Source organism: Garra rufa, chromosome 15 (assembly GCF_049309525.1).
Source record: "Garra rufa chromosome 15, GarRuf1.0, whole genome shotgun sequence".
Taxonomy (NCBI): domain Eukaryota; kingdom Metazoa; phylum Chordata; class Actinopteri; order Cypriniformes; family Cyprinidae; genus Garra; species Garra rufa.
Window position 1 is genome coordinate 18,894,884 of NC_133375.1, and position 11,110 is coordinate 18,905,993.

Consider the following 11,110-nt stretch of genomic DNA (forward strand, 5'->3'; position numbering starts at 1 on the left):
GCGCTATTTCCCAGAATGTTCCCTCCGGCGAACCCTGGGTCCTCCTGCCCCGCAGTCAGGGCTAGGCGCGGAGTAGCCCTGCACTGGGATCCTGCCTGGGTCTCCTTCGCCCCGCAGGTTGTGGCTTAGTTTTTTATTATTCCAGCGGAGGAGACCGCTGTTTCCCTCGTGTATCCCTAAAAACCTTTATGGATATATTGAATTATTCTCATTTCCACATGTAAAGATTTCATGTGCTCCGCCCCCCCAACCCATGCTTCAGTACAACTGGCATCCCTGGAAGGGCCCCCTTATTGGGCCTCAGGGCGTTGGGAAGGTTACGTTACACTTCGCCTGTCGGCACGTATACTTGTCAGCACGTGAAGTTGTTGCGTAACGCGGCGTCAGGGTCGTGGCCTTTTCCATAGGGCTAGTTCCCATGTAACGTCGAAGTGATTCGACTGAAGGGGAACGTCTAGGTTACGAAGGTAACCCACGTTCCCTGAAGGAGGGAACGGAGACGTTACATTCCCCTGCCACGCCCCTGGCGTCGCGCTGACGCCGGCTTGACGGCTCTTCAGCGAAAACCTGTTTGAGTGATGCGCGCTGCCATCTTATATACCCGTATGTACGGGGGAGTGGCCGACGCGCACGTCCACTCGCCAATTTGCAATTGGCCTTTTTATATAAGGCTCAGAGATGATCGGTCTCTCAGGCGAGATCCCATGTAACGTCTCCGTTCCCTCCTTCAGGGAACGTGGGTTACCTTCGTAACCTAGACGTTATATTTATAAACAACATAACTCTCTTTCATGTCCATCATTTTGCATTTATTTTTTCACTGAGCTTCTTATTGCGCATACTGTGCATGTTTGTACAGGACACATAAAAGTTGCCTTAGAATTTGGAGAAAATTTAGGTACAAACAGAACCTGACAGCTTTAAATTAAATTGGTTATTATAGGGTTACTGTTGTGACGGGCTAAGGTCTGTCATGTCTTATCATGCTGCAGTACTCATTAGGTTTTGGAGGAGAACACGTCACAGATGCTGCTTACAGAGCTTAATGCACTTGTTAAGAGAAATTAAGTAACCTCTTTTCTACTCTTTTCTACAGCCAAAAGATTCAGAGGTTATGAGGATACTCTTTCATTCAGGGCTGAGTTTTCTCTTGTGCTCGATCTTTGCACATGTCGGTTGCGAGTCCTGCGGATGCGTGACTTTACCATCCAGAGGTCTGAGGGTGAACTGCAGCTCGCAGGGCCTGAGAACCATCCCTCAGCTTCCTGTCAGCATCACCGAACTCCTGCTGCAGAATAACCTCCTCACCAGCGTAACCCCAGGGCATTTAGACCAACTCCATGACCTGCGGCTGGTCAATTTATCTGGGAACCCGTTCCACTGCGACTGCAGCATCCAGTATTTAAGACAATGGCTAAAGAGAAATAAAGCCGTCTCTGTGATGCCAGTGTGTGCCAGTCCTGCAGAACGAGCCCAAAGGCCAATCGATGAGCTCACGGATGCTGATTTCGCTTCCTGTGCATCTGATCATTGCTTTGGGTGGGTTTATAATGGCATCTTATGCTTCCTGCTTTGCTTTCTGATTGGATTGCTGTTGTGGTGCCTGCAACTAGCAAGAAACTCTACGTTTATTCTGGGCATCGATGAGAGACACTCTGGATTTGAGGCAGAATCTCTTCGATCTCTCAAACCCAAACACAGAGCGAGGATGAGCCCAGGAACCAATGACTTGGACAAGCCTTTGCTCAACATGGAAATTCTCCCTCAGATACTGGACGTCCTGCACAAGCAACACAACATTAAGATTAAAGTACCGTGAAAAACTGAACTGTCTATCTAATACGCTTTCATTTGGTTTGTAACATGGACTGCAATATTGGGAAATTGTTAATCTTGCCAGTTCTCCAGTAACATTTTGCTCTGTAAGTTGGATTTTAGTTCTTATATTGTGTTACATAATAAAAGAAAATGAAAACATCCTGTAAGCCAGATAGAAAGTTTCAAGTGAATTATTATTATTATTATTATTAATTTCAAAACCAAGGCTTTGAGACATGGTGCTGCTCACCAGGGCCCAGTTAGTAAAAAAGTTAAATCTGAATCAGAATGATCTAAATTTGGATATCCCAGTGTTGATATATAATATCAAGTATTGTTCCAAGAGGCAAAGTTGTTCAGAATGAGAGGATCTATCATATGATATTGTAACAATCAGCCTAAAAGGCTGGATTACAAAGTTTAAAAATGGGGTCAGATGACGGTGTTAAAAGAATGACATAAAACAGAAATAAGGTTAAGAATGGTGTATTTACAAGTTCACAAGACTTTAAAACAACACAATAAAACCAGGAAAACTTAGTCTGTTAAAAGCATACAGTCCATTGCACCATACCCCAAAACAGTCCAAGAATCCTAGTGTGCTGAAAAAGTTCCAAGGTGTCCACCAGTGTGTATATACAATCCAAAATGGGTGATAGTCCAATTTGTGGTAAGTCCACTGAAAGGAAACTCCTCAATCCAGTTGTGTATGGTAGTTGTTTGTTTGGCATGCTGCTCACTTTATATAGTTCCTGCTTCCTGTCATGTGACTTGATTGGTCACATGACAGGCCAACCATTCATTTCTTAAAGACATACACACTTAAAATGTTAAAAGGAATAAAATGGACTAAAAAAAAAACATGTAAAACACAAAAAGATCTAGTGTTTGTGTGAATATATGAGCATTTTATTTAGCAATATTTACATTTACATTTACATTTACATTTATTCATTTAGCAGACGCTTTTATCCAAAGCAACTTACAAATTGGGAATACAATAAGTGATTCATCCTAAGGAGGCAGATCAACATAGGAAGTGCTCAAAAATACCATATATTAGGCGTTATTAGATGAGTAGAGGCTAGAAAGGGAAGATCAAGAAAGAGATTCGCTTGAAAGCTGTTAAGGAGTCTGCATTCCGGAGAGGGGTGGAAAGATCATTCCACCAGACAGGAACGTTGAATGAGAATGTTCTGGAAAGTGATTTCATGCCTCTCTGTGGTGGTACAATGAGGCGTCTTTCACTAGAGGATCTCAGACTTCTGGAGGGAGTGTAGATCTGTAGTAGTGAATGGAGGTAGGCAGGTGATGAGCCGGTGGCTGTTCTATAGGCCAGCATCAGTGTCTTGAATTTGATGCGGGCTATAACCAGTAGCCAGTGCAGGGATATGAATATGAGGCCATTTACCATAGAAATTGTGTTTTTGAATGATTTTTTTAACTGTTATAGAGCCACCTATTGTCCGATCTCTATGAAAATATGCATGCTTGTTAAGAGTCATCTCACACATATTTTCAAGAAGTTTTATGAAGTTTTATAAAGTTTTGAGTTTTCATTTAGGTTTTATAGGCTTTTGGGTATACTTGGCCACGTCCCTTTTCTAAATGACCCAGTTATAGCCAAACAAAAGACAAATTCAATATTTTTTTGATAATTATTAGAGAATTGCACTGCAGTGGATTGATCAAGATTGAGCAAAATACCAAGGACTAGTTCGCAAAATAGGGTTTTAACATATTTGTGAATAATTAATTAACAATTTGATTGACAGCAATGGTTCTTGAGGCAAAGTTGCTCGTTATGAAGAGATCTATCAAATATGTATATTGTGTGGTTGTGTGAAACGCCACGTGATTACAAAGGCCAAAAAAAAAACATGTTAGCGCTAACTAGTGGCCAATTTCTTTCAAAAATTCTTACAGACTTAATAAACTAAATAAACTTACATAAACATGGGTAGATATACATTAAGTGTACATCTGACAGATAAATCACACTTCTAAAATAATGTAATGTTAAATTAAACAGAAATATATTACATTCGCATTCACAGCGCTGAGCTAAACAGGCCTGATTTTACATCTCTGGGTTTACACGCATATGTATAGAGAAAATTTGTCAGTGCAAGGCCGCAGCTTATCTCTTCACTTACACATTAAACAATATTCTCAATAACTTTGAATAATCTTATGCAGCAATAACAGCAACATACAATATGAATAAACACTTACTTTTCGTCATTGACGCTCACAAATTAGGGGTCATCGGATGCCCATTTTCCACAAGTTCATATGATTCTTTAGGGTCTTAATGAAAAGTCTGTAATATACTTTGGTTAAAAATTCTCAATAGTAGTGTAAAAAAACACCCTTTTACCTTGTCAAAATCAGCTCTGCAAAAAATCAGCTCATTTAATCGCATGGGCCCTTTAAATGCAAATGAGCTCTGCTCGCCCCGCCCCTCTCTGCTGAGGGAATAGGAGCTGTAATGTTTACTTTAGCCGCGTTTAGCTGCATTTAGCCATGTTTATCGGCAAAACTTGCCAACGAGCACATTATTAAGATTCACACGAACAGAGACACATATGTAGATCGGGATCGGCGCTTTCCTTTTAAAAACTAAAGTAACGTTGTCCTCTACCTCTTAAGCAGCTTGATGTCGGGAGCAAATGACTACTGCTATGTTCATTATTACATCCAACAACAGAACACCTCAATCACTCAATTAGAGTCTTCCTCTGCACCTAAGTCGACACAATGGCGATCAGAGTCGACTGTTTCAGCTCGGTGAGGGCGGATCTAAGGTAAGACGTTCATGTCAATCTACCTCTATATCGTGGGAGTGCCCTCTGTTGGTGTTCCGTCATGACAAGAAGCTGCGAATGACCCGATTTTAAAAAGGGGATATTACTTTTAAAGATTAAAAAAATACCACTGGGTGAATTTTTATCATTGTAGGGTGGTTGTGTACACAAACTGCCAGCACACATTAATATTCAACATGTAAAAGTTAGTTTTGTGTCCGATGACCCCTATAAATTAATTGCACACAGACTGAAGTAGAATAAGTCTTTGGTTCTTTTAATTGTAATGATTTGGCTAACATTTAACAAAAACCCACCAATTCACTATCTCAATAAATTAGAATATGCTGACTTGCAAATCAGCTAATCAACTCAAAACACCTGCAAATGATTTCTGAGTCTTCAAAATGGTCTCTTAGTTTGGTTCACTAAGCTACACAATCATGGTGAAGACTGTTGATCTGACAGTTGTCCAGAAGACAATCATTGACACCCTTCACAAGGAGGGTAAGCCACAAACATTCATTGACAAAGAAGCTGGCTGTTCACAGAGTGCTGTATCCAAGCATGTTAACAGAAAGTTGAGTGGAAGGAAAAATATGCACAACCAACCGAGAGAACCGCAGCCTAGAGGCTTGTGAAGCAAAATCGATTCAAGTATTTGGGTGAACTTCACAAGGAATAGACTAGACTTGCGTCAAGGCATCAAGAGCCACTACACACACAGATGTGTCAGGATTTTGGCTACAGTTGTCATATTCCTCTTGTTAAGCCACTCCTAAACCACAGACAACATCAGAGCCGTCTTACCTGATCTAAGGAGAAGAAGAAATGGACTGTTGCTCAGTGGTCCAAAGTCCTCTTTTCGGATGAGAGCAAGGTCCTAGAGTCTGGAGGAAGGGAGAAGCTCATAGCCCAAGTAGCTTGAAGTCCAGTGTTCAGTTTCCACAATCTGTGATGATTTGGGGTGCAATGTCATCTGCTGGTGTTGATCCACTGTGTTTTTTGAAAACCAAAGTCACTGTACCCGTTTACCAAGAAATTTTAGAGCACTTCATGCTTCCTTCTGCTGACCAGCTTTTTAAAGATGCTGATTTCAATTTTCAGCAGGATTTGGCACCTGCCCACACTGTCAAAAGCACCAAATGTTGGTTAAATGACCATGGTGTTGGTGTGCTTGACTGCAGCAAACTCACGAGACCTGAACTCCATAGAGAATCTATGAGGTATTGTCAAGAGGAAAATGAGAAACAAGAGACCAAAAAATGCAGATCAGCTCAAGGCCACTGTCAATGAAACCTGGGCTTCCATACCACCTCAGCAGTGCCACAGACATATCACCTCCATGCCACACCAAATTGAGGCAGTAATTAAAGCAAAACAAGTATTGAGTACATATACAGTAAATGGACATACTTTCCAGAAGGCCAACAATTCACTAAAAAGGTTTTTTTTTTTTTTATTGGTCTTATAATTTGTTGAGAATTGGTGGGTTTTTGTTAAATGTGAGCCAAATCATCACAATTAAAAGAACCAAACACTTAAAACTACTTCAGTCTGTGTGTAATGAATTTATTTAATACACAAGTTTCACAATTTAAGTTGAATTACTGAAATAAATGAACTTTTCCACAACATTCTAATTTACTGAGATGCACCTGAAAGTGATTAGAAGTACAATTATATATTAAAGCAATTTGAAATAAGTGACCATTTAGAGGGTTCACACACAGGCCTCTGTTAGGGCTAATTCTAATTGTTTATGATCAAAGTTATACAACTCCAATTTAAGGAACTTTTGGGTGCAATAACTTTTACATTGAATGTCAAGTCTGTGTTTTAGAAAAAAAGCTGTATGTGTCCAAAAACATGTACTGAGTAGGAGTTACATGACATAGGCTAAATTGTTTACATCTCTGGTTCACCCCAAACAAAGATAAAACCTTACAGTAATCTCACAACATCATGTATTCCATAAGTAAGTAATCATGTCAGTGCAATTTAGACACCAAGATTACTTGGCTTGGTCAAATAATGAAGGAGTTAGGATATTTAAAGGGTTTTCTGCCCATCTTGGATGCCATCTTGAAAACGAAAACTTTTAGTATGTTATTAAGGACACCTAATACTACAAAAAACAGCTGAGAAACCTTTTGTTAAAATTTTTTTAGGGTTAGGTGTTTTTTTTCATATATGCAGCCGCCTACATAGGAAAACAATGGATCACAATGACCGTTCGGACGCAGAGAAAATTTTAAATGTTTATTTACACTTGTATGACGAACCACAGACACAAATATGAGCCTGCTATGTGGCCAAGAGAGCAGGGACATGCCAGGATTAAACAGAACAACGGTCAGAGGAGACAAATTAAGTTGTGGTGTGAGGAGAACAGGGCAGGTGTCTTGGTGAGATGAGATGAGATGAGATGAGATGCACTGGTCATCTAGAAGTATTGATTCTACTTACCAGTAACACAAACGAATAATCGTTGATGAAGTGTGTCATACTCGTTAATATCCGACGCAAACGTTACAGTGATATAGCGGGTTCTTATTACCGCGCGCGAGAGAGATTTTTTGTTTGTTTTTGTTTTATTATATGCTTATATGGGAAATGCCCCCAAACTTGATGTGCTGTCTCTGACTATGCACTTTGAGGCTTGCTGTCTGAAATCAAAATATGTTCTACAGATAGCTTATATGCATTTCAGGCAGGGGCATAGACATCTCCAGGCCAGCAGGCATGAGTATGTTTAGGGTAGGGATAATTTATTACTCTGAGCTAAATACTTGTACGTACAAATAAACAGTAAAATGCAATCTTAATTACAGGTTGACTATATTTAGGTCACAAATACCTATAAAGTAAAACTTTTTAATGCCATTGGTATAAGACAATTAATATTGACAGCATACAGATAAGTTGTCCGCTGGTATTCATCAGGAAGCCCTTACCTGCATGTAGATTACTTTATAAAGGTTTTGAATGGCCTCATTTTGGTGACAATCAATAAAAAAATAATCACAATCACAAATTGTCTTACTGTATAAAATTTTTTATTAAGTTTACAACATATATATCAAGCAGATCTGCATTTATGGTTAATTCAATTCAGTTTACTTTATACAGCAATAAATCATAAATATTATTTCATAGTACTGTACTGTTAATACCCAACTTAAAACACAATATTGCAACTGTTAATATATATATATATATATATATATATATATATATATATATGTGTGTGTGTGTAGATGTACCAAACATATACTACTGAAAGAAAATTATTTTCAGTGTGGGTATCACACTAATGTTACATTAGAGGTGGTTAATAACAGCTGGCCTCCACTGCTTCAGATCTTTACACATCCTCATGTCTTGCAATGTCTCCCAAAGTCCTATAAACACACATGACAAAAAATTACAAATTAGCTGTGCAAACAATGTCACTAAGCTGTAACTAGACTTGATGATTATAATATTATAATAAATATAACTCCCTCTCGTGACGTCATATGAGTTCCTGAGTTCCCGGCCAAGATGGTCGCCGTTCCTGAGTCCCCGGCCAAGATGGCCGCCGTTCCTGAGTTCCCGGCCAAGATGGCCGCCAAGCCTGATTCCCCAGCCAAGATGGCTCCGTCCAGCCTCCCAGAGTCTCCGCTGGTGCCGCCCGGCCTCCCAGAGTCTCCGCTGGTGCCGCCCGGCCTCCCAGAGTCTCCGCTGGTTCCGCCCGGCCTCCCAGAGTCTCCTCTGGTTCCGCCCGGCCTCCCAGAGTCTCCGCTGGTTCCGCCCGGCCTCCCAGAGCCTCCGCTGGTTTCGCCCGGCCTCCCAGAGTCTCCGCTGGTTCCGCCCGGCCTCCCAGAGTCTCCGCTGGTTCCGCCCGGCCTCCCAGAGTCTCCGCTGGTTCCGTCCGGCCTCCCAGAGCCTACGCTGGTTCCGCCCAGCCTCCCAGAGCCTCCGCTGGTTCCGCCCAGCCTTCCAGAGCCTCCGCTGGTTCCGTCCAGTCGTCCAGAGCCTATGCTGGTTCTGCCCAGCCTTCCTGAGATTCCTGTCTGCCCTGTTCTGGCCACGGAGGCCATGTATGGACTGTCTAATTTCCCACCCATCCTCCCTACTGCTCCAGTCCCACCACCTCTGTCTCCTGACAGTCCCTCGGCTCACCTTCAACCCACCTTTAGTGCAGAGGAGTTGCCGTGGGTCTGCCAGTCTCCATCGGTGTCCTGGCTGGAGGATCCCTCACCATCGCCTCCAGCCTCAGAGTCCTAGACTCCGCCTCGGCCCTCCGACCCTGCGGCTCCACCCCGGCTCTCTGCTCCCTCGTCTCCGCCGTCGGTCCACCATCTCCACCGGGCTCCATCGTCCCTCCGGCTCCGCCCTGGTCGGTCGTCGCCCCCACCTTCGCCTCTGGACTCTACTCCTCTGGCTGCGCCTCGTCCTCCAGACCTCCATCTCCGCCTTGGTCGCCAGAGCCTTGGGTTCCGCCTTGGCCCTCCGGATCCTCTGTGTCGCCCATGACCTTCGACTCTCCGGTTCCGCCTCGGGCTCCACCGGCTCCATCTCCTTCGGTCGGCCCCATGGAGGAGCCAACCCTTCCTCCACCATGGCTTCTCCCTCCGCCGGTCCCGCCTCAGTCCATAGCTCCATTACCCCCACATGGACCTGGCCCTCCATCCCTCCCCCTTTTAACCTGCAATATGCACTTTAAATATATATCAGTGCCCTTGTTTTGTCTTAATATGTAGACCAGTAATGTTTTGGTAACACTTTAGAATAGAGAACACTAATTCACTATTAACTATGACTTTTCCCTCAATTAATCCCTAGTTTGCCGCTTATTAATAGTTAGTGAGGTAGTTGTTAAGTTTAGGTATTGGGTAGAATTAGGGATGTAGAATAAAATCAGGCAGAATAAGGTGTTAATATGTGGTGTTAATTAGTACTAATAAATACATTTTCTAGTTATATGCATGCTAATAAACAACTTTAAAATACCATAAAATAAAAGTGTTATCATGTTTTTTTTTCTAAGGCTTGTTTTCAAAAATTACTTAAATGTCCCAATTGAACTATGCCATAATGTGCAGAGATTGTACAGTACATGAAGTAAAAGCATATGAATGTACACATGCATACAAATTCACCAAATTCTACAAATACAAAATTCATAAATGCTTAATGTTAGGCTGTCAAAACATTAATGTTCTACTTCTCTTTCTACTATTAATTTTAGAAAATGTCTCAGCGCAGTGTTCGAGCCTTACAAAGTCAGATAGAAATGTTTTATTAAAAAGGTGACTTTAATATTAGCAACATTAAACTTAAGTTAAATTCTATCACAGTATTAAGTACATTACTCTTCTTATACTTCTGCCTATAATGATTATCATTTAATGTATTTTCAGAAAGAAAGAAAATGATTTGCTTTTTTAATGGAGGAGCTGAGGAGGTCAGTGGAGTTATTGGTGGTCCTGCATCCACCCTAAACAAGCTTCAACTGGTTCAAAATGCAGCTGTTAAGAGTTCTTACCAAAACTATGACGATAAACTATGATTAGCTGGTTAGATGGTAGCTTTGCAGACCTAGAAAATCTGGTAACACTTTCTATGAAGCCCCTATTTATAATACATTATAAGGGTATTTCTAAGGCATTATAATGAATGCATAATGCATTATAAAAAAAACCCGTATGTTTTATCATCTCATGAACAATCATAGCAACAATTATAATTCATTATAATACTTGAGTATTTGAGGTTATAACTTTTAAGATTATGATTATTTGTAACGCACAATGGACGCCATATTACATCTACTTCATCTATAATGGACTATATAATATTACATTTATATATTTTTTACATTTTATTATGTTTTATTTTGATGGTCCTCATAGTCTATTGACTATAAGTAACTGTGCAACTACATGTTAACTAACACTCCTTAGAGTATTAGTAATCTCATATCAGCCAAGCAATAAATTATCCTGCAAACCTGTAGTTCAGCTTCATTACTTAGATCAGCCGGATTCACATACAATGCCCAAAACATCTCTGCTTGGAAAGCAGTTAAACACTTTTTTCACCTTTGGCTTTCCTGCTTTTTTCTTGGGATGGTGATCCCAAGAGACTACACCAGTACCAGCTTCACGTGCAATGACTGCCAGCTTCCTCATAAAATGATGAAGATCACTTTATAAACCACTGCCTCCTTCACATATGGTTTCTTGCAGAATGCAAGTTGTAATGATTGCCTCAGTAATGAACTGGAAGACTTGTATTACACATAAAGCCAAATATTATAGTTTTATGGACTTTTATCTGAACCATCTGAAATGGTTTGAGTGATTGCATTGTAATTGATCTCAAATGCATTTGAGAGTACATTTACACCTGGTCTTTAATGATTCCGATCAGTGAAAATGTACAAAGTAGCCAAGTGTAAACAGGCCCTCACTCACATACAACTCTGATGTTTATTA

At 41.0% G+C, this 11,110-nt stretch overlaps 1 protein-coding gene across 1 annotated transcript; it reads left to right on the forward strand.

The window, feature by feature from the left end:
- The first annotated feature begins 1,100 nt into the window (after window positions 1–1,100).
- gp9 (glycoprotein IX platelet) lies at window positions 1,101–1,980 on the forward strand. Its single transcript, XM_073819929.1, has one exon. It carries the CDS (start codon window positions 1,115–1,117, stop codon window positions 1,817–1,819), a length of 705 nt encoding a protein of 234 aa, XP_073676030.1. The 5' UTR covers window positions 1,101–1,114; the 3' UTR covers window positions 1,820–1,980.
- Window positions 1,981–11,110: the final 9,130 nt, after the last annotated feature.

What these genes read in the sequence shown, in the direction of transcription:
- gp9 (XM_073819929.1), top strand. Translation starts at nt 1,115, where the DNA reads ATGAGGATACTCTTTCATTCAGGGCTGAGTTTTCTCTTGTGCTCGATC.